Source organism: Phaseolus vulgaris, chromosome 5, assembly GCF_051622355.1.
Source record: "Phaseolus vulgaris cultivar YP4 chromosome 5, ASM5162235v1, whole genome shotgun sequence".
Classification (NCBI taxonomy): domain Eukaryota; kingdom Viridiplantae; phylum Streptophyta; class Magnoliopsida; order Fabales; family Fabaceae; genus Phaseolus; species Phaseolus vulgaris.
Window position 1 is genome coordinate 1104418 of NC_143502.1, and position 22679 is coordinate 1127096.

The 22679-nt window shown below is 32.3% G+C and overlaps 4 protein-coding genes across 5 annotated transcripts; 2 read left to right on the forward strand and 2 right to left on the reverse strand.

Moving 5' to 3' along the window:
* The first annotated feature begins 2109 nt into the window (after positions 1–2109).
* On the forward strand, positions 2110–8239 carry LOC137834664 (phospholipid-transporting ATPase 1). Its single transcript, XM_068642784.2, has 7 exons — positions 2110–4074; positions 4191–4497; positions 4918–5620; positions 5704–5827; positions 5961–6180; positions 6494–6952; positions 7771–8239. The coding sequence occupies exons 1-7, from the start codon at positions 2460–2462 to the stop codon at positions 7991–7993; spliced, it is 3651 nt and encodes a 1216-aa protein (XP_068498885.2). The 5' UTR covers positions 2110–2459; the 3' UTR covers positions 7994–8239.
* A 3448-nt stretch (positions 8240–11687) lies between these two features.
* On the forward strand, positions 11688–15575 carry LOC137834665 (G-type lectin S-receptor-like serine/threonine-protein kinase At4g27290). 2 transcript variants are annotated; one of them, XM_068642785.2, is made up of 7 exons: positions 11688–13135; positions 13209–13337; positions 13872–14038; positions 14150–14360; positions 14466–14703; positions 14942–15092; positions 15166–15575. In XM_068642785.2, the coding sequence occupies exons 1-7, from the start codon at positions 11740–11742 to the stop codon at positions 15472–15474; spliced, it is 2601 nt and encodes an 866-aa protein (XP_068498886.2). In that variant the 5' UTR covers positions 11688–11739; the 3' UTR covers positions 15475–15575. The 2 variants fall into 2 exon arrangements, with proteins under 2 accessions (XP_068498886.2, XP_068498887.2); XM_068642786.2 differs by having other exon boundaries at positions 13215–13337.
* Positions 15576–16488: 913 nt separating this feature from the next.
* On the reverse strand, positions 16489–18669 carry LOC137834666 (uncharacterized). Its single transcript, XM_068642787.2, has 2 exons — positions 18437–18669; positions 16489–17621 (listed from the first exon to the last, which is right to left on the reverse strand). Exons 1-2 carry the CDS (start codon positions 18570–18572, stop codon positions 16621–16623), a joined length of 1137 nt encoding a protein of 378 aa, XP_068498888.2. The 5' UTR covers positions 18573–18669; the 3' UTR covers positions 16489–16620.
* Positions 18670–19948: 1279 nt separating this feature from the next.
* On the reverse strand, positions 19949–21811 carry LOC137834667 (large ribosomal subunit protein uL5). Its single transcript, XM_068642788.2, has 5 exons — positions 21677–21811; positions 21469–21576; positions 21334–21376; positions 21056–21251; positions 19949–20292 (listed from the first exon to the last, which is right to left on the reverse strand). Exons 1-5 carry the CDS (start codon positions 21677–21679, stop codon positions 20097–20099), a joined length of 546 nt encoding a protein of 181 aa, XP_068498889.1. The 5' UTR covers positions 21680–21811; the 3' UTR covers positions 19949–20096.
* Positions 21812–22679: the final 868 nt, after the last annotated feature.

Sequence of the window (22679 nt, forward strand, 5' to 3'; positions counted from 1 at the left end):
TCTTTGTTTGGTCAATCACCAGATTGTGACAAGCAGGCTGCTGCAAATAAAATAATAATAATAATTGTTATTATCATTATTACTGTCACTATGTGTCTCTTCCTATCTGTTTTTCTTTATATAAAAAATGCTACTTTTGACTTTTTAACTCTTCTAATAATGTAATAAATCAATTAGTTTCTTATTTTTATGTACCAGGATTGCAGTGAATTAAGTCTTGAAAACTTAATTTATTTTTTTTGATGAAACATTATTTTGATTATTAGTTTATTCTAATAAATGTTATCCATGTTTATAACACTTAAAAGTGATATATTTATTAAAAATACGATTATTTTTAGCAAATTTATTTCGATAAATAATATGTATGCTATTTTAATGTATATAAAAAAATATTAATCCATATTACACTATAAAAAAAATCTAGAAACCAATTTTAGAGATTAAAAATAATTAGTTACTATAATTACTATTTAAAAGACTTAAAAAAATTATTAATTTTTAAATTATTTTTTATTATTGGATGGTATCTAATTAGCTATCAAGTCTTTAACTACCAATTATTTAGATTCTAAATTTGGTAACGGAATTTTTTATAGCTAATTAGATACTAATTTATAAACTATTTATTAATAATAAAAATTAATTTAGAAATTAAGACAGGTAGAATTTATATTTATTTATTATTATTATGGATTATAAAAAAACAAATAAAAAATCCTTAATAATATTGAGTTCTTATCATGGAAAATTTAGTATCAAGTATAAATAAATTTCTTTTATTAGGAACAAACTAATATAAACTTTTATGATTTGTATATGTTTGTTCAACTTTTATACAAATTCATATTTAAAATTTTAATAATGTATATCTTAATAATAAAAATATGAGGAAAGGTTAATAAATAGGATTCTGAATGTAAAATATAAAATAAGCTTACGTCAAAGGCTCTTTTTCAGTCAAATTGTGACACCCCTAAACAATGAATAATAATATTAATAATAATAAAAAATACTTTTAGTTGACTTTCTAGAACATCATTCACCAAAAAATAATAACATTTATGCCAAAATTGAACATATTTAAATTGGTAATTGACCCTTTATACATATCTCTTCATTCTTCTTTCTCAATACTTTTTCTACCATTTCCATAGATAAACACAATGCAATTATATTATTATTAATTATTAATTATTAATTATTAATTAGTACAAGTCAAAGATACCAAAGAAACGTTTATTATCTTCAATTTCTCTCTCTCTTCCTCTTTCTCCAAAGAATTACTTTTCAATTATGTGTTCTTTAAAACTTTAAAACAACATCAATTCTTTCAAGCAAATTTTTAATTTGAGTTAACAAGGATACCTAATAAATATTAATCATGCATGAAAGACTATTTCATCTTCCATAAGTTTTATAATTCTAAAAATATTTTTTTAAATTTTTTTTTTGAAAGTTTAGTTAGGAAAATGTTTTTTTTATATTTTTGGATTGTGTAATCTCATATAATTAATTAATATATTTGTGTACTTTTTTAATTACGTAATTCAATTTTTTTTAATCAGTAAAATATTATGGATTAATTAATTTATTTTACAAATTTATATTCTGAATTATGTAATTTGTAACGTGTTTTTTTTAAGTTATATTTCAGATTATTTAAACCATAAACTAATTTATAATTTAGAATTCTTATCAAATTGGTAAAATTTGAAAGTAATTTTTAAAAAAAAATACATTCTAAATTACATAATCTAAAAACTTTTTATAAATTTTGAAAAAATACATTTCAAATTTCATAATTCGAAATTCAAGAATATATCTGAAATATGTAATCCAGAAATATTTTTTTTTAAAGAACAAAAATTTATTTTCACATATAAATTATGTAATTTTCCATAGATTTTTTATTAAGCTCATTAATAAATTGTTTCTAGATATAACAGAGAGAAAAGGTGGTGTGAATGAGACTACAATAGCTATTTAGTCTTTCTACTAATGCAAAGAAATTAATTAACTTTCTTAATTAACTCTAATCATCTACTTTAGAAGTAACAGAATGTAATTAACAAAGGTTATTATTACGTGTTTCTAGAGGAACATGCTGTCGCCACCCATTACGACTTATTCTTCAAAATTATTTTTTGGTCGCAATTTTCTTTCAAAGAATCAAAGTTTCTTCTTCTTCATCTTCCTCTACAATGCCTTTGACCTTAAACCTCTCCCTCCCCAACACCCTCTTTCTTATATACCCTTTTCTCTCTTTTCAACCACCCTTCTCAAACTGTGTTCATGTTCAACTGCTGCATATAAACATACACATATATTTTATATACATAGTTGTTGCACAACCACAACATTATTAGTTAGTTAGTTCCTTAAATTTTCCAACGTTGTTGCAGTTTTGTTGTTTCTCCAAGCCTTCACATGTTTTCATTGTCGCTGACTCATGAATCATGGGTTCTAAGAGACCACCTGTGATCACGACACCATCAACAACAACAGCAGATAACTACCAACAACACCACCCTCCCTCTGTTGATATTTCTGAACTTCCAACATCAAATTCAAGTTCCAGCAACGTGTTCCACCCTTTTGAGAACACTCTTGTTAACTCATCATCACGCAGAAGTTCCATGTCCAATCGCTCTTCTGGGAGCAAGAGCAACAACTCTATCCATGAAGTGAGTTTGAGCCGTTCAGTGTCCAAATCTACACCCGTTAGGTATGGCTCAAAGGGTGCAGATTCTGAAGGACTAAGCTTGTCTCAGAAGGAACTCAGAGATGAGGATGCGAGGTTAGTGTACATAAACGACCCTTTGAAAACGAATGAGAGCTTTGTGTTTTCTGGAAACTCTATCCGCACAAGCAAATACTCCCTCCTCAGTTTCATTCCCAGGAACCTTTTTGAACAGTTCCACAGGATTGCTTACGTGTACTTTCTCATAATTGCCATTCTCAATCAGCTTCCTCAGCTTGCAGTTTTCGGAAGAGCTGTTTCTATCTTGCCCCTGTCCTTTGTTCTGTTTGTAACAGCTGTGAAGGATGCGTATGAGGATTGGAGAAGGCACGGGAGTGATAAAGTTGAGAACAATAGGTTGGTATCAGTTTTGGTTGATGGGAACTTTGTGGAGAAGAGGTGGAGGGATGTAAGAGTTGGTGAGGTGATTAGGATCAAGGCAAATGAACCCATCCCTTGTGATATTGTGTTGCTCTCGACTAGTGATCCAACTGGGGTTGCATATGTTCAGACTATTAATCTAGATGGGGAGTCCAATTTGAAGACAAGGTATGCAAAGCAAGAGACTCATGGTAAGGAGGGGTTAGGTGGGGTGATTAAGTGTGAGAAACCCAATAGGAACATATATGGATTTCTGGCTAACATGGAAGTTGATGGCAAGAAGTTGTCACTTGGATCCTCCAACATTGTGCTTCGTGGATGTGAACTCAAGAATACTAAATGGGCCATTGGTGTTGCTGCGTATTGTGGAAGTGAGACCAAGGCTATGCTGAATAGCTCAGGAGCTCCTTCTAAGAGGAGCAGATTGGAGACACGCATGAATTTTGAGATCATTTGGCTCTCTTTCTTCCTCGTGGTATTGTGCACAATCACCTCAGTTTGTGCTGCTGTGTGGTTGAAGCGCCACAAGGATGAGTTGGATATATTGCCATATTATAGGAAACTAGACTTTTCAGAAGAGGGGAAAGTGGAAAGCTACGAGTACTATGGATGGGGGTTGGAAATTCTCTTCACATTTCTCATGTCAGTTATAGTTTTTCAGGTCATGATTCCCATTTCCTTGTACATTTCCATGGAGCTTGTGAGGGTTGGTCAGGCCTTCTTCATGATCCGAGACAATGGAATGTATGATGAGGAAACAAAGTCAAGGTTTCAGTGCAGGGCTTTGAACATTAATGAAGATTTGGGGCAGATTAAGTATGTTTTCTCGGACAAAACGGGCACACTAACTCAGAACAAGATGGAGTTTCAATGTGCAAGCATCTGGGGGGTTGATTACAGTTCTACAGAGAACAGCATGGAGGGTGATCGAGTTGAACATTCTGTGGAAGGTGAGATTTATTCTAGTACACACTTTTTTAGCATTGCCTTTAATGCATCATGGTTTTGCATACTGGTGAAATAGCTAGTAATACAAAATGTTTTTTGTGTGTTATTATGCGTTCAGTGGATGGAAAGGTCTTCAGACCAAAGATGAAGGTGAAAGTTAATCCAGAGCTTTTGCAGCTAGCAAGAAGTGGATTTCTCAATTTGGAGGGAAAACGGATTCATGATTTCTTTGTAGCACTGGCAACCTGCAACACTATTGTACCTCTTGTTGTTGACTCGCCTGACCCTGATGTCAAACTGATAGATTACCAAGGAGAATCACCAGATGAACAAGCATTAGCTTATGCTGCTGCAGCCTATGGTTTTATGCTAATAGAACGAACCTCCGGCCATATAGTCATCGATATTCATGGACAAAGACAAAAGTAAGTTGAATTTTTTTTTTACAAATTTCTCTCTCTCTTTCTCCACAAATGATTACTGACAAACTTCATATTTTTTACAATGGAAATGATGAAACAATTTGTAGTTCATTCATAGTTCTATATTGGTGTTGTTTAAGCAGATAGGAAATCATGTCTAAATATTTTTGTTTGATTTTCATGTCTGTTTTAGTTGTTAAGAAGTCTTGATTGGAGAGTGTGCTGCATGCAGTTTATGTTCTGTCTTTGCAGTATTTATATTATGATACAGGAAAACACATAAAAATTCTACTTATCTTTTTATTTTGGTGACTTTAAGTTTACTTATCATGATGGTTAGGTAATAAACATGAGACGAAACCCTCTTTAATCTGATTACCCTTTTTCTTTTTCTGATGAATCTTCCTATTATGAGCATTGCAGGTTCAATGTCTTGGGTATGCATGAGTTTGATAGTGACAGGAAGAGGATGTCCGTTATATTGGGGTACCCTGACAATTCTGTGAAAGTGTTTGTAAAAGGAGCAGACACATCCATGCTTAATGTGATAGACAAGTCATTCAGCATGGACTTAGTTAGAGACACAGAAGCACATCTTCACTCTTACTCTTCCATAGGTTTGAGGACACTTGTTATTGGGATGAGAGACTTGAATGCTTCAGAATTTGAGCAATGGCATACATCCTTCGAGATGGCAAGCACTGCTGTGTTTGGCAGGGCAGCGATGCTCCGCAAGGTTTCTAGCATTGTAGAGAACAGTCTCATCATATTAGGAGCATCTGCCATTGAAGATAAACTGCAACAAGGTGTACCTGAATCCATTGAGTCTCTAAGGATTGCTGGGATTAAAGTGTGGGTTCTGACTGGAGACAAACAAGAAACTGCCATATCCATTGGCTACTCCTCAAAGCTCCTAACAAGCAAAATGAATCAGATTATAATCAACAAAAACAACAGAGAAGCATGCAGAAAAAGTTTGCAAGATGCCCTTGTCATGTCTACAAAGCTCATGTCCACATCTGGGGTTGCCAACAATGCTGGAGGAAGTTCAGAGGCAACTCAAATAGCCTTGATCATTGATGGTACCAGCCTTGTGCATATTCTTGACAGTGAACTTGAAGAACAGGTTAGTTTAGTCCCATTCAATCTTTGATAATGTTTTCAATCTACTTTACTTCATGCTGATTTGGTCTACTTCTGTTTATTCAGCTATTTCAACTTGCAAGTAGATGTTCTGTTGTTCTATGTTGCCGAGTTGCTCCACTGCAAAAGGCTGGCATTGTTGCCCTTGTGAAGAAGAGGACATCAAACATGACTCTAGCCATTGGAGATGGTAATTCATTTGTTAGAACTTGTCATTCCCCTTTTTAAAGTTTGATAACGTTAGAAAACATTTAGTGGTATTTTACCAGTTTGATTTTTATTGAGTTGTGTAATAAATTCATTATGCATGTGTTACATTGCAGGTGCTAATGATGTCTCAATGATCCAAATGGCTGATGTTGGAGTTGGCATCAGTGGACAAGAGGGTCGGCAAGCTGTAATGGCATCTGATTTTGCAATGGGGCAGTTTAAGTTTTTGGTTCCTCTCTTATTGATACATGGGCACTGGAATTACCAACGGCTTGGTTACATGATGCTATACAATTTTTACAGAAATGCTGTCCTTGTTCTGGTCTTATTTTGGTAAGTTATAATTCAATAATGTGTATAAATATGTGTGTAACTGGTTTGATCATACTCATACAACTCCATATTATCCCACCAACTTCACCTTCAAAAGTTGTTATTGGGTGATGGTGCTTTGAACCCTGTATTCATTCAAATATGATCCAACACTGTAATTGAAAAAGAGAGAAGAACATGGTTTCTATGTTGACTTTTGTCTTCTTCAATTTTCTCCTAAAGTATGATAACAATTGAATTTTTGTCCTTTTGGCTGGTAGAAGTATTCCTCCAGATTTGAACATGTTAGTAAATTTGTTATGTGTGTTTGTAGGTATGTGCTCTACACTGCCTTCACTTTGACAACTGCTATAAATGAATGGAGCACGACCTTATACTCAATAATCTACAGTTCATTGCCAACTATAGTTGTTGCTATTCTAGACAAGGATCTCGGTAAAAGGACTCTCCTAAAGTACCCTCAACTTTATGGGGCAGGACAGAGACATGAGGCCTACAACAAGAAATTGTTTGCCTTGACAATGTTAGATACTTTGTGGCAAAGCATGGTCATCTTCTGGGCACCCCTCTTTGCATATTGGAGTAGCACAGTTGATGTGGCTAGCATTGGAGACCTTTGGACTTTTGGGGTTGTAATTTTGGTGAATTTGCACTTGGCCATGGACGTTGTAAGGTGGTATTGGGTGACCCATGTTGCCATTTGGGGTTCTATTGCAGCAACTTTCATTAGTGTCATGATCATTGATGCTTTCCCCAATCTTCCTGGCTACTGGTATGCATTATCTTTTGCTTCCTTTCTTAATTTTATACCATAAAACTAATATCCTGGCATTCATAGAAAGGTTATCCATATTTTTCTGTTTGGAACACTTCAGATGCAACTATTATGCTTCTTCTGCAATTTTGCTTAATATATTATTAATAACTGTTGTTCTTCCTAGATTTGCCTGCATACCTTCCCAAGGAATATACATATATTTACCACCAACGTCTAGTGCTAAACATAATAAGATACATATTGCATTCTAATTGTTAGTCCTGTGAGTGGAAACAACAATTCATGCTTCTAAATCATTTACTCACAGCATATTTATGTCTTAGTCTTCCTGACTAAAAATGCTTGATATTTATTTTGCTTTTTAAACTTCAGAATTTGATAAAGACTAAAGAAAGTGTTAGGATTCCAAGTATGAGGTTTTCCTCGAATGTAACTCAAGAGTAATATATAAGAAAAAAATTCACATACTTTCTTAAGATTTTGGGTTGGAAGTGACTTTTTTATATGAAATGTTTATAACTAGTGATTATTAGGATTTCAACATTAAGTAGGAATGAGAAAGCTTGATGAGAAACCATTTTAACATATCTTGATCTAAATGCAAATCTTTGTATTTGGTTTCTAAATGACAATTGATCCATGTAACCGACCTCAACTAATGGGACAAACTAATCATGGAGAAAACCATGTCCAGTTCATGAGATATTCTATGTTGCCACCATGTGCATGTTAGATTTGAAAACCTTTGCAATCCTACATTGTTTCAGCTTCTGTATGCAGAGACTAACCCTTGCATCTCCTTAACTATGCAGGGCCTTCTTTAATGTTGCAGGAACTGGATTGTTCTGGTTATTGTTGCTTGGAATCATAATAGCAGCATTGCTTCCACGTTTGGTTGTAAAATTTGTGTATGAGTATTATTTTCCCAATGATATTCAGATTTGTAGAGAAGCTGAAAGGATTGAGTATGAGAGAGTTGTTGTTGAAAGGGAATCCATAGAGATGCTTCCTATCTCAAACATTCCAACAAGATAAGAGAAGTGATCTTCTGTTTTTTTTCTTTAAATTTTTTTGTAAAGCTGCATATTCTTTAGTCTACTTTAGAGTATTTCTGTCTGTTGCCGGATTTGATTGGTTGCTATCCGTCCTAAGGACAGAGGTTTTGTTATCACTTCAGAGGTTTGTGGAATCTTCATTCTTTTGTATCATAAAATTTAGCATGTTGTAAATTAACATTGAATAAAGCAGAAAAGGAAATAGTTTACATGTTGCCTGTATTAATATTTGCATGAAAGGTTGAATTCCTTACCTGCTTGATGATGTTGAATTTATCCCTCCCTCAGTTTATTTTCTGTTTTGGTTCAAATTGGAAAATCACAAAGAGTAATTAGAGTATTGAATTTGGATCATGTTGTTTATTGTTTGTTTGATGAAGAAAAAGTGGTATATCAAACACCATTTGATCTTCCAGTCAACAATCTGAAATTTCACTTTATTATCTGTCAATTTTTTTTCTTCTTTATATCACAATCTATGCAAGTCTTGTAGTATGAATACACTTTGACTAGAAAATCTATGCAAGTCTTATAGTATGAATACACTTTGACTAGAAAAAAAAATCAGACAGAAAAAGAAAGAATTAACATTGAATGGCTTCCTAAACCCTAATCGGATGGTGGGGCGCGAAAGAACGATGCCAAAGATTCCTGGATATCGTAACGGTGTTGATTTAAAGCCCGAGTCCTACCTAATTACTTGTATTTGGAGAGAGAAAGTGTCCTTACACTTGTATAGAAAGTCTCTCCAAACTAAAGTTAATTGGGTAGATCTACTAATCATGAGATTAATTACTGTCTCATATGAAATGTTCATGGCTCACTGGTACCGAATCATTCGCCGTTTTTCCACACAAAAAAATCTGACAAAAAGCTTACTATTTTAACATATCTAAATGCAATGCTTTGTATTTGGTTTTTAAATGACAATTGATCCATGTAACCGACCTCAACTAATGGGACAAACTAATCATGGAGAAAACCATGTCCAGTTCATAAGACATTCCATGTTGCCATGTGCATGTTAGATTTGAAAATATAAGAAAATTGTATGCAAGAAGATGGTAAGAAGAAAGAAAAAGTTTTTTATTATCTGACATGTATAGTAAATATATACTAGACTTTCTCATTCCAAATACAAGGTAATTAGTTAGGAATCCACTAATTACGTATAATAATTGCATATAATTTGATAATTATTATTTCCTTAATAGAAAATCTTTGCAATCCTACATTGTTTCAGCTTCTGTATGCAGAGACTAACTCTTGCATCTCCTTAACTATGCATAGATTGAATTGTTGAATAATAATAATATTTCTAGCTATATAAGAGCAGGGAGCAGAGCACAGGGGCTACTCTTCATTTCCATGGGCAATTATTCGTCTAACCGTCTTTGAGTCATCGTTTTCATCGCCAACGTCGGGGTCTCCTTCTCCAACGTCGGAGTCTTCGTCCCTCCCAAGTCCATTGAGATAGCCATATTTGATCACTCTCCAAGGGGGCCCATAGATCCAATCCCACAGGTTCCACTTCCCATACCTAGCGTACCTCCATTGTTATCAACCTCGTTTGGGACGCGTCTACGTCAGAAATTCCAGACTTGGGCTTCAAATCAACCCCAGTATGATATCCAAGAATCTTTGACATTTCGCGTCCACCATCCGATTAGGTTCAGCAAGCCATTCAATGTTAATTCTTTCTTTTCTATATAATTTTTTTTAGTTAAAGTGTATTCATAATACAAGAATTGTTATAGATTTTTTAGTAAAAGTGTATTCATACTACAAGCTTTACAAAAAAAATTAAAAAAAAAAAACAGAAGATCACTCCTCTTATAGTAGGATTGCAAAGGTTTTCTATTAAGGAAATAATAATTATCAAATTATACGCAATTATTGTATTGTACGCAATTATATATAAGAGCAGGGCAGGGAGCTACTCTTCATTTCCATGGGCAACTATTCGTCTTCCCGCCGCTCTAAGTCTTCGCCTTCATTGCATACAATTCAATGATTAACAATAAAAATATAACTAGGTTCAAACATTATAATGCAAATAATGCAAAAAAACGTGAGTAGACATATATCTCGTTAGAAATTAGCCAAATGTAACACAATATTTAAGGGTGTTGTAAATGAGGATCGTCTCAACACATTAAAAAATATTTCATTTCATCATCGTTGTGTGTTTCTTGTATCTTGTAGTATGCTATATCCAAATTCCATACACATCGTTGTGTCTTTCTTGTATCTTGTAGTATGTTATCCAAATTCCATAGCTGCACATCATTGTCGTTGTGTATTTCTTGTATCTGGTAGTATGCTATCCAAATCCCATAACTGCACAAAAGGATAATCGAGGATATTCAGACTACTAATTTCTTCATTAAAATGTAATGAAGGCCGAGTAAATACTACCAAATCTCATAGCTACACAAAAGGATAATCGAGGATGTTCATATTACTAATTTCTTCATTAAAATGTAATGAAATCTCAGTAAACAAAGGACAACCTAGTATAAACATGAAAGAAGAGAAAAAAGTTCTAGTAAATATTAAGGAATTAGAATAAACAAGTACCTTTAACATTTCATCGGGTGTGATGCTTCTACGACTTAACTACAATTTAAGTCGAAGATGTTCATATTACTAATTTGTTGTTGAAAACGACTTAACTACGACTTTCATTTTAAAAAATGTTTATTAAAATGAATGTGCTTCTCATTTTTTATATATAATAGACATTTACTAACAAAAAATCGACGAGAAACAAATGAGAAGAATGCACCAGTAGACAAATCAATGCAATGAATTCCAACTAAACGTCACCAAATTTAGAAGAAGAAAAAAATTAAACTAATGGATTTGCTTCGATGGAATGGGTTAATATCAAACATCATAAACTAAAATCTTGAATTGAGAGAAATGTGTGCATTTAATGTTTGATTATATCATTTGAAAAAACACACATATAGCAAATTACATTCTTGAATTTTTAACTAATCGTATAGAATTATCAACGTATCATAATTGTACAACGATGTTTGGAAAACAACTGAACATGTTGTTAATGGTTTCTGCACAAAGTAGTGTTCTGTTTTTATGGAAATTATGATTTGTTTGAAAATTTCACCACGACTAGATGAAAACATTTCATTGTATATAAGTGGACGCAAATCTCATCTTATAAGTCAGTTTTATAAGGTTGAGATAGTCTTAAAGTCCACTTTTTAATATAGTATCAGAACTATTTGAAGTTTATCCTAACGAGTGTTTGATGTGGATTTATCAAGTCATCCGCTATCGGACCGTTATCAGACCATTGTAATATGTTGTTGTCTCACGCACGAGTTTTTATTCTCGATGTGAGAAAGTACGTAGGAGGTTAAATAAAGCTTAAAGTCCACTTCTGAATAGATTTTGAGTAAAAAAAGTTATGATTCACTTGAAAAAAAATTACTCTAAATTCGTGAATACGACTTACCCATCTTTCATATAATTTTTTTTTATCTAAAATGGTAATTTAAAAAAAAAAACACTACTTTTATAAAAAAAAAAAAACAGATTATTTTGTGATTTGACCTAATATTTGACTTGATCAACAAAGATTGCTTGGAATTGTTCTTGATAAGCCATTTGTTTCATCAATTTCCTGTTCACAGACAAATCATTTACTGCCACTCAGATCTGGTGCCGTCCATTGACCGCCATGCATGGAAACTTCCAATGACCACCACATCTTCTCCTCAATCCACCTTTCACATACTTCATCATCTCTGCTTTCTGTATGCACTTCCAATCAACACAAAAATGGCATTCACTCATCCATTCATGCTTGCCATCACCATTTCCAACCTACTACTAATCTTCTTCTCTCAATCTTCCACAGCATTAGACTCCATCACTCAATCTCAGCCACTTCATGATGATGGCAGCACCTTAGTTTCCAATGATGGAACCTTTGAGTTAGGGTTCTTCAGTCCCGGTAGCTCCACAAACCGCTACATAGGAATATGGTACAAAATCATCCCAGTCAAAACCATTGTTTGGGTTGCCAACCGTGACAGTCCAATCAAAGGGAACAGCAGCAACATCAAATCCAACATGTTAACCATCGCCAATGATGGAAACATGGTGCTTCTCGACAGCAACAATCAAACTATTTGGTCAACAAACATCACCTCACTCACAACTCACCCTTTGGTGCAGCTCTTAGACACTGCAAACTTGGTGCTTAAAGAAGGCAACAAGAACAACAGCAATGAAGAGAGTTTTTTGTGGCAAAGCTTTGACCACCCTTGTGATACTCTCTTGCCAGGAATGAAGCTTGGGTGGGACCTTAAAAAGGGTATTGAAAGGAAGCTAAGAGCATGGAAGAGCTGGGATGATCCATCTTCAGGGAACTTAACTTGGGGTATGCTCCTTAGTAGTAACCCTGAATTGGTTCTGAGGAAAGGTTCAGATGAGTATCATAGGAGTGGACCTTGGAATGGAGCAGGGTTCAGTGGCCAACCTGTGTTGAGAATCACTCCAATTGTTGACACCAAATTTGTCAATGATTCAAACCAGGTTTATTACTCATACACGCTTAGGAACAAGTCTGTGATCTCAATAACTTACTTGAACCAAACTCTTGTTCATCGCAAACGCATCACATGGATTCCTGAAAACAAAACTTGGAGGGTTTATGAGTCTGTTCCTAGAGATGAATGTGATCCCTATAACCCATGTGGCCCAAATGGAAATTGCATGGTTAATGAGACACCCATTTGCCAGTGTTTAGAAGGGTTTGAACCCAAATCTCCCCAGAATTGGAACACGTTTGAGTGGACACAAGGATGTGTGCATAGAGAACCTTGGAGTTGTGGGGTGAAAAATGAAGATGGTTTTCGTAGATTTGCTTCAATGAAAGTTCCCGACACGAGAAGTTCTTGGACTTATGGAAATATGGCACTTGAAGATTGTAGGATGAAATGCTTGAAAAACTGTTCTTGCATGGCTTATTCAAACTTGGACATAAGGGAAGGTGGCAGTGGTTGTTCCATTTGGTTTGGTGATCTTATTGATTTGAAATTGGTTCAAGCAAGCCAACAAGATCTATATATTCGAATGGCTATTTCAGGTAACTATGATTTGTTCTAAGTTTTAGAATTATTGTATCTGCTTTATCATATCATATGCATGAAATTTGACAGATGCAGGTTCAGATGAAGAAGATACAAGAAAAAAGGCTTTAGTAATTACGATCCCACTTGTGTCTGTCATCACTATTTTGCTACTTGTTGTCTTCTTATATATTTACATGGGAAAAAGAAAGCATAAAGGTAAGTTTCTTATTAACCTAAACTATGTGTGTCACATGAAAATAGATGTAAAAGTTTATCTCTTTTTTTCACTAAATTATTATTTGACACCATGAAATTGAAGGAGAAAGTATTGAACTCTGTTTTCCTTTTGAAAAGATGTGCAGTTTATTTCATTTAACTATTAGTGAATGAATATGTTTATAAGTTTATTTTAACTTTTTAGAAAAAAAACTTTACTTCGTTCTTTCTATTTTTTTTCCTAAAAAAACTTGTTGAGAAGAAAAAATTAAAATTGACTTTTTCCTAGCTTACCTTTACTAACTTTTAAAATTTCTTTCATATTAATTAAGTTCTCCAAACTTTTATTTTTAATGTATGAATAAACTAGTTTTAAATTAGAAAAAAAGTCAATTTTATTTGTCTTCGTTTTTTCTTCTTCTATTTTTTGTGTGAAAAACTTATTCAAAATAGGTCCCAAATAATAAAACTCTTAATCAAAGCTTTTGACTTTTTTTCTTTTTTTTTAATGATTTTGTTTCTATATGTATATAGGAAAAGAAAGTGATGCAAAGAACATGGTATCAACTGAAAAGAAAGATGAGGAAGAAAACCAAGATTTTGAGCTTCCTTTCTTTGATCTTGCTTTAATATTTAATGCCACCAATGGCTTCTCTGAAGACAACAAACTTGGAGAAGGTGGTTTTGGACCAGTATATAAGGTACTCATGGAATGCTTGTTAATTATAGTGATTAAGACAAACTCTTTTATTAATTAATCAACAAATTATATATATATATATATATATATATATATTAATTATAAAATTCAGGGTACACTCCCAGATGGAAGAGATGTTGCCATCAAAAGACTCTCAAGGAGTTCAACACAAGGAGTGAAAGAATTCAAGAATGAAGTTATATTGTGTGCAAAACTTCAACATCGAAATCTTGTTAAGGTCCTTGGTTGTTGTGTTCAAGAAGAAGAGAAAATGTTACTATATGAATATATGCCGAACAAAAGCCTAGATTCATTTCTTTTTGGTTGGTATCTTTATGAAGTTTGCTAATTATATTGCAAAAGTTTGATTTACTTTACATGTTATTTTGAAAAGGAAATACTAATCAATCAAATGATATCATCAACAGATTCAACACAATCTAAACTTCTAGACTGGTCTAAGCGCTTCAACATCATATGTGCAATTGCTCGTGGACTTCTTTATCTGCATCAAGATTCTAGACTAAGGATTATACACAGAGATCTAAAAGCAAGTAATATTTTGCTAGATGATGATATGAATCCAAAAATTTCAGATTTTGGTTTAGCAAGACTTTGTGGAGATGATCAAATTGAAGGGAATACAAATAGAGTGGTTGGAACATAGTAAGTATATTTTCCTACACTGTAACTATTATAAAAAAGAAAAATGATTTTTTGACACCCTATTTTTCCTTTGTTCCAAATTACACCTTCTTTAAGTGTTAGATTTCTTATGTGATAGGGGTATTTTTGTAAAATAATAGGCATAAGATAGATGTAATTTGGAGTATTGGGTGTCAAATTATCACTACTCTATAAAAAAAAATAACTTCAACTTAATTTTTTGTGATTCTTTTTTCAGTGGTTATATGGCACCAGAATACGCCATTGATGGTTTATTCTCCATAAAATCTGATGTATTCAGCTTTGGCGTATTATTGTTGGAGATTGTGAGTGGAAAGAAAAATAGAGGAGTTACAAGTACAAGCGATACTTATAATCTCATTGGACATGTGGGTAAAAAAATCAATTATATGCATTTAATTTAATGAAATGTATTTAACAATTAGATTTGAATTGTGACAGGCATGGAGATTGTGGAAAGATGATGATCCAACAAAATTGATTGATATTTGTTTAGAAGAGTCATATGTTGTATCTGAAGTCTTACGTTGCATTCAAGTTGGTCTGTTATGTCTGCAACTTCATCCAAATGATAGACCGAACATGGCATCTGTGGTTGTTATGTTGACCAATGAAACCATTTTAGCTCAACCAAAGGAGCCTGGTTTTTTTATTGGAAAAGCGATTCCTAGTGAAGTAGAATCTTCTACTGGAAAAGAAATATTTGTTTCAGTTAATGAAATGTCTATTTCACTATTGGATGCTAGATAATGTTTTTATTTCTTACACTATGTATGAACCTAATGCCAATATATGTTTGACTCTTATCCTAATGAGGTATATTGATTTTATAAGTCTCAGGAGAACAAAATGTTTATTCCAATAGTTAAGTTATAAGACTTTTTCATCCAATAATAGACTCTCTGTTTTTTTTAATAGGCAAAAAGAATATTATAAACGATAGAGTACATATAGATAAGATGTTGGATGTAGACAACTAAACAACAACATATTTCATACATGAACAACAAGAGAAAATCATCTTAACACAACAAAAAAATAACCTCAATTCATAGGATCCTAATTAATAACCTCATTTAATACTTTTAGCTCCTAAGTAGAACACCTGACATTGGTTATTTAATGGTTATTTAATCTAAATTGTTTCTTCGCTCACAAAGAAAAACTCCCTTAAGGACAAAACTATATCAATTTTTGTTTGCAATAATTGCAAGTTTTTTTACAATGGTAGTCTTAACTATACAGTTGATTCTAGGACTAGATTGTATATTAATCATGTGCAAATAACAAACAATTATTGATAAATAGTTTTTAATCTAATTAACTATCAAGGTTTTAGTTACTAACTTTAAAATCTAAATAATTGATAACTAAAATTTTAAAAGTTAATTAGATATCAATTTAAAAAATATTTATCAATAATAAAAATTAATTTAAATACTAATAATTTTTTAATATTTAAAATAATATTTAATTTACTCAATATAACAAATAATTATTTTTATATTAATGGGAGAGTTATGCGTAAACATCGATGAAATTGAAAAGAATTATTTTCCATTTGTTAGTATCTATTGATTAAATGTTTTACCTTGATTAAGGATACTTTTCGTACATCACGTCAAATGTAACAATCATTTTCTTAAAATGATCTCTATCTAATCCTTTTGAAGGATTTTTTTAACGTTAAAAATTACTTTTTATATTCTTCTTTCCCAATGTCCAAATAAATGTAGTCATTTTTCTTAAAACAAATAAACTAAATGGTGTGAAATCACATATCATTCTCATATATTCACCATTATAGCATCATTTCAATTACACTTTTCAAGATTCCAAAGAAAATGGTGGAAAGGATCTTCTTATAAGGCATTTGATGAGCACAAACCAGTTTCATCATGCTTTGGTAGAAGAGGTGATCTTGTAGGTCACATAAGCTCCCAAGGCCATGATCACAAGAATGGCAGCACCCATGTTTGCAACCAAAGGCTTTTCTTCTTCATTCAACTTTCCTTCTCCAATCTTGGTGACTACCTCTGCAGCTGAAGCAACCACTTCTCTCATTCCTTTCCCTATTGTGAACATCTCATCATCCTCTTTTCTCTTTCCTTTCTCAATGTTACTCTCAGTGCTTTCTTTTACCTTCTCTGTTGCACCAATGGAACCTGCACCTTCTTTTGGTCTTGTCTTCAATATCTCTGCTCCTTTCCAAACCTCATTGTGATTGATGTATCTCTGACCTGATTTTATTCTCTGGTCAAGGTTATTCCAATCAACTTTATCTTCCTTCTCATGGATTCTCTTCTTCACTTTTTCTATATATGTTGCAATGTCATTCTGTTTATTTTCCTCCTCCTCCTTCTCATGTTGTTCTGTTTTTCTGTCATGACCCATGATTGTTGATGTGGGTTTTGGCTCAATTTCCTCATGACCCTTTTGAGATTTCCCTGTTTCCTTTAGTGGGGTTGAAGCAAAAAGTGGTGAGGATTTCAGCATGGGTTCCTCTTGAACACTTCTAGGCCTTGGTGACATGTCTCCAACATGTTTTTCTCCCTGTTCCATTCTTGGGATTGGAGATTTTGGAGGCATGACTACTTCTTTAAGCTTTGGTTGATCAAGCACAGGTTTTTCAGAAGAACTAACAAGTGGAGATGGAGGAATTTTGTGTGGTGTTTTGGATTGCAATTTGGGTGAAATATTAGGGTTCTTTGGCATTGTAACAACGAGAGTTCCAAGTTCATACTTGCCCTGAAGTTTCTCCACTTCGCAATCTTGTGGAACAGAGTATGTTTGCTCGAAATTGCTTATTCTATTGCCTCCCAATGATCGTTCTCCAGAAACCCTCACCACTCGAGAAGATCTCACAAAATTAATCTTTATCTTCTCCTTTACGAAACCTGTAGAACAATGCAGAACATAATGATGCATTAATTTCACGTACGAATCTTCAAAATTGCATGCATGTCACTTTAATTATGTGAGAATTTTGTTGGAATATGATTGCTTATCATGTCACTTTAATTTGGAAAAATCTTCTATGTTTATAATTATCTCAGTAAATTCCATTATTTGTTGATAAGATACATTACTAAAAAAATCATTAAATAAATAAAAAATAATTTTAAAGATAAAAAATTATTAATTTATATACTGATTAAATTAGATACTATTTGAGTGACAAAAATTATTGATATCTAAATTAGTTTTCATTATTGATAAATAATTTATAAATTAGTATTTAATTAATTACTAATTATTATATCTAAAACTTTGATATCAATTTAAAAATTATTTATCAATAATAGAAACTAATTTAAATATTATTAATTTTTTTAGTCTCTAAAATAATATCCAATTTTATCAATATAACAACTAATTATTGTTGATCTCTAAAATTGATTTTTATTTAATAATATTTTTTTTTGTGATAGAAAACAATTTAGTTATATAATGACTGTTATAAGGAGCAAGTATATTTTTTGTTTTTTAAAAAAAAACACTAATTTTTTAAAAATGGATAGAATTTTCTTTTTAAAATAATTAGAAAATTATGTTTTTTTAAATAATGAGATTAGATGAAATACATAACGCAACTACTTATTTACACTCAGATCAGAGGCAATTTTGTTAATATATAGATACAAACAATAACAAAAATAACAGGTTTGAAGAAAGGCAGATATAATTAATTAATATTCATAAATGTACTAACCAGGAAGATGAATGTGAAGAAAATATGCAGCTTTATCTTCCTTCATCTCTGACTTGGGCTCAAAGGTTTCATACAGAGGACGAATGGAAGCTTGTGGTCTTGTTGATCTTGATCTTGGTGTTCTTCCAGAAGCCATGACTTAGGTTTAATGTTTTAGATAGGGTTCTACATGTGTAGGTTATGGAATTGGATTTATATAGATGTAGCCTTGGTTTTCTTGTTCAAGAGACTATTCCTTTTCTGAACTTTGGTTTGTTAATGTATTAGGGTTGGATTTTCCCTCCCTTCCCTGGTTAGGGAAGTTCAAGCATAACTTCTTTGCCAAATAAAGCAATTGTTCTTTGTTTTTCATCTACACTTACAGAACAATGTCAGAATATCAAAAATCATAAGTCTTTTGCTTATGATTTTAGGTATTTTAACCCAATTCTGCCAACTTCTGTGGCTTGTTCACATGAAGAAAACACCTACGTCTTTTTATCTTTCTTTCTCCTCTATATGCTTCTCTTCCTTCTTTCTTTCATGTCAAGTTTTCTACCTAAACTATACCTTCAAAGTACTCCAAAACAAGGTTTTATTCTTAGCCCCATTTTTGTCTTCTATTTTTCTTAACTATATGTTTCCTTCTTTCTATTCAGTAAACCATTTCCAATTATAATTTAGGATCAAACATATTTTAATACCTTCAAAATAAGAAACTCTTAATTTTTATCCCTATAACATGTTTTATTTAGATTTTCAATAAATTGGAAAAAGTGTTTTAGTTCTAAAAAATTAGAATTTTAATTTTTAATTCCCTTTCAAAAAAACTTCTTTAATTTTTACCTTCAAAAAATTTGAAGTTGTTGCATTTGTCTTGTATATTTATTTCAAGATGAACAAATAAAATTTATTTTACGAGCTACATTAAAACATAACATTAGTGTTCGTTATTTTAAGTAATTACTTGAATTTTTTTTCTCTACAAAACAAGTATCACAATAAAAAATATACTAATTTACAATATTAGAGAACCAAAATAAAAAGGTTTTAAAAAAATAAATGAAATTCACATATTAGATGTCACTATTAGTGTAAGAACTTTTACACTATCATCTAATCATAAATCAGTTTAACATAAATCACTTTAACTAGAGACAATAAATTTAGTGCATATTGTCTCTGATTAGATGATTGTAAATATTGTTTTAATTTGTTTAGAACAAGAGTCTGAGGGTAAATATTTTGATTGTATAATGTGTAACAGAAGATAAAGTGATCAAAAGAAAAAAAAATCATATTTCGAAGTTAGTAAGATATAACAAATATGAAGGAAAAATTAAATTTTGGTAGTCCTAATATTTCATTTGAAAGTGAATAGCCGAAGCTAAGTGTGAAGATTCCACTGCCAAATAGTGACAGGGAGTTTCAAACTAAAATGGCATATGATGAAATGAAGCTAAAACATTAAAATATTACACATACAATTCAATTTGACCCTGATGTTAAGTAGATAAATGGCAGAAATACATGTTATGATAAATAAGGATGTCAAAATTTAATAATATTAAAAAAAAAATGTCAAACAGCTAGAGAGACCTGTAAAAATAACATCCGGTACTAATAATGGAAGAAAAGAAACAAGAAACGGTAATGAACAACAGAAGGGTCTGATATAAAACTAAACAATTGCCTGGGACTTGTTTAGGATGACACCTTCGTATTTAACTTGGAACCACTTCATGGAATCCTCCTTTGTCACACGGTGCTGGATTCCAACACGAGACTTGCAACGACGACGGCGTCCCACACGATACCCAGGGCGCTCCAGAACAACAAAGAAATCCATTCCATAAATACCAGTAGATGGATCATACCTGATTCATGCACACAGATGTTATAAACACTAACTGCTTCCACAGAAATTCAAAGGCAAATATCAAATTTTCAATACAAGATAATGCTACGAACATTATGTTACATAGCAAGGAAAAGAAGCTAGGAAGCTAGAACTATCAAGTTTTCAATTGAAGAGAAATAATAGATTCTGAAGTCAACTACATGAATCAGATTTCAGTATGGTAAAAGAGAAAAGTTTCAATTATGTTACAAACCAAATAGAAATAGAAAAGAAATAATGGTAAAGATTTCTATGCTGACTAAAATAACTTTCAAAATAACTATCATAGACTTAAAAAATTAGCCATATATAACAATGCCTGATTGAATGATATTTTACACTACTTGCATTCTAATTAACTGCAAAAAAATATACGGATACAAAAAAAATCATTGTGATAAACTTAATTTTTCTGTTCCACCTCTCTTTTCCTTCTTTAAAATAAAAAACTCAGAAATTCCCCCACTTCTTTCTTAAGTTCTTCCTAATTCCCAATGTTATTCATCTAAACAAACCAACTCTTCTATCCTATTTCTTTTGTTCTATAATTCCTAACTTCGTAATGTTCTATATTTCTCTTCCTCTCCCTATTTCAGTTTTGCATACGATGAGCTCATACAAGAAAAAACATTCAACAATTTGAATTGCAAGAAATTACTTCCAACACACTACATGAACTCAAAACTGAATTGGTGTTTGAATATAATAAGCAATTATGTCATGCACAGTGAGAAAATTACTTGATTCCCAAATCAATGTGCTCCTGAATGCCGAAGCCGAAGCAGCCAGTGTCGCTGAAGTTTCTCCTTAGCAGCTCGTACTCCTTCACCTTCAAGCCACTTTCCAAAAGCTGCATCGCCTTGTCACCTCTCACAGTCACATAGCACGCGATCTTCTCGTTTCTTCTAATTCCAAAGGAACGTACAGTGTACCTAGCTGCAATGGCCAATCGACAAATTCATTAAAAATCTAGAAACGAGAGATTCAACAATTGCAAAAATAAGAACAGCGATAATACCTTTGGAGAAAACAGGGGTTTGGCCACTGAGTTGCTCGAGCACCTAAGAGAGTGAAGACACGAGAGGATAAGAGAAGATGATAAAATTAAAAAATGGCGAAAAATTATAATAAAAATAAAATGAAGAATCGGTGCCTTGGCAGCGCGAGTGAGACGATCACCGCTCTCGCCGACGGAGATGTTGAGGACGAGTTTCTGCACTTTGATTTCGCGCATGGGATTCGACAGTTTCTTTTCGGCGGCCTGCGAAAACGATAGGAAAATGAGAGAGTTGTTGAATTGGTTTGAGAAGATAGGAACAAAGAATTGCAATGGAAGAAAAGAGAAGAGCTATTGAGTTTACCATTTGTGAGGAAATGGTGTGGAATCCGGCGCAGAGAGTGGTGTTTTTGCAGCGGCAGAGTGAAGGAATGAGACTAATATGCGAAGGAATAGGAAGAAGGTGACTAGGGTTTTTCTTTCATGGACTCGTTCAGCCCGTTTTGCAGTAGAGGCCCAAAGGCCCAATGGCCCAATGGCATGCCATATTAGGCAAATGCTTCCTGCACCCAACACATTTTAACCTGCACCCAACACAATTTTTAAAATTTCAAAAATGCCCTTTATTCCGGAAATAAAAATCCGGAAACAAAATTTAAAATTCAATTCCAGACAAAAAAATTCGAAATTGATAAATAATACATTCTGGAAAAAAAATCCGGAAAAGAGATTATTGTATTTCGGAAATAAAAATCTGGAAACAAAAATGAAAAACTCATTCCGGATAAAAAAATCCGTAATATAAAATTTCGTTCCAGAAAAAAAAATCCGAAACACATATTTCGAAAAAAAAATTTAAGGATAGTTTCGTCTTTTCCACTGAAATCGGGTGCAGTGATATGGTGCAGGAAGCAATTGCCGCCATATTAAGACAATAAAGCCCATAAAATACCAAATTGTTCATCTTTCTCTCCCTTCTCTCTTTTTTTGTGTGTCCCTATTAATAAAAAATGTCATTTTAAAATTATTAGATATTTATAATATTAAGCAAAAATTACACTTATTTTCTTTCCGATTATGATAAAGAACTCTCTATAATTTTTAAATAGGTACTAATTTATTTTATTTTTAATAAAATTAATTTTTGAATAAACATTCATTTACTTTATGTTTTTAATAATCACCTTGACCTTGTTCTATTTTTATAAAGTGACCTCTTTTATCTTATTAAAAATTGATGTTAATTAAAAATTAAGTTTTAAATACCAAAAAAATAAAGATTTTTAAAAAAAGTTTAATGGTTTAATTATTATATATTAAATATATCATAAAAGTTACACTTAATAATAAATTGTCTTTATAAGTAA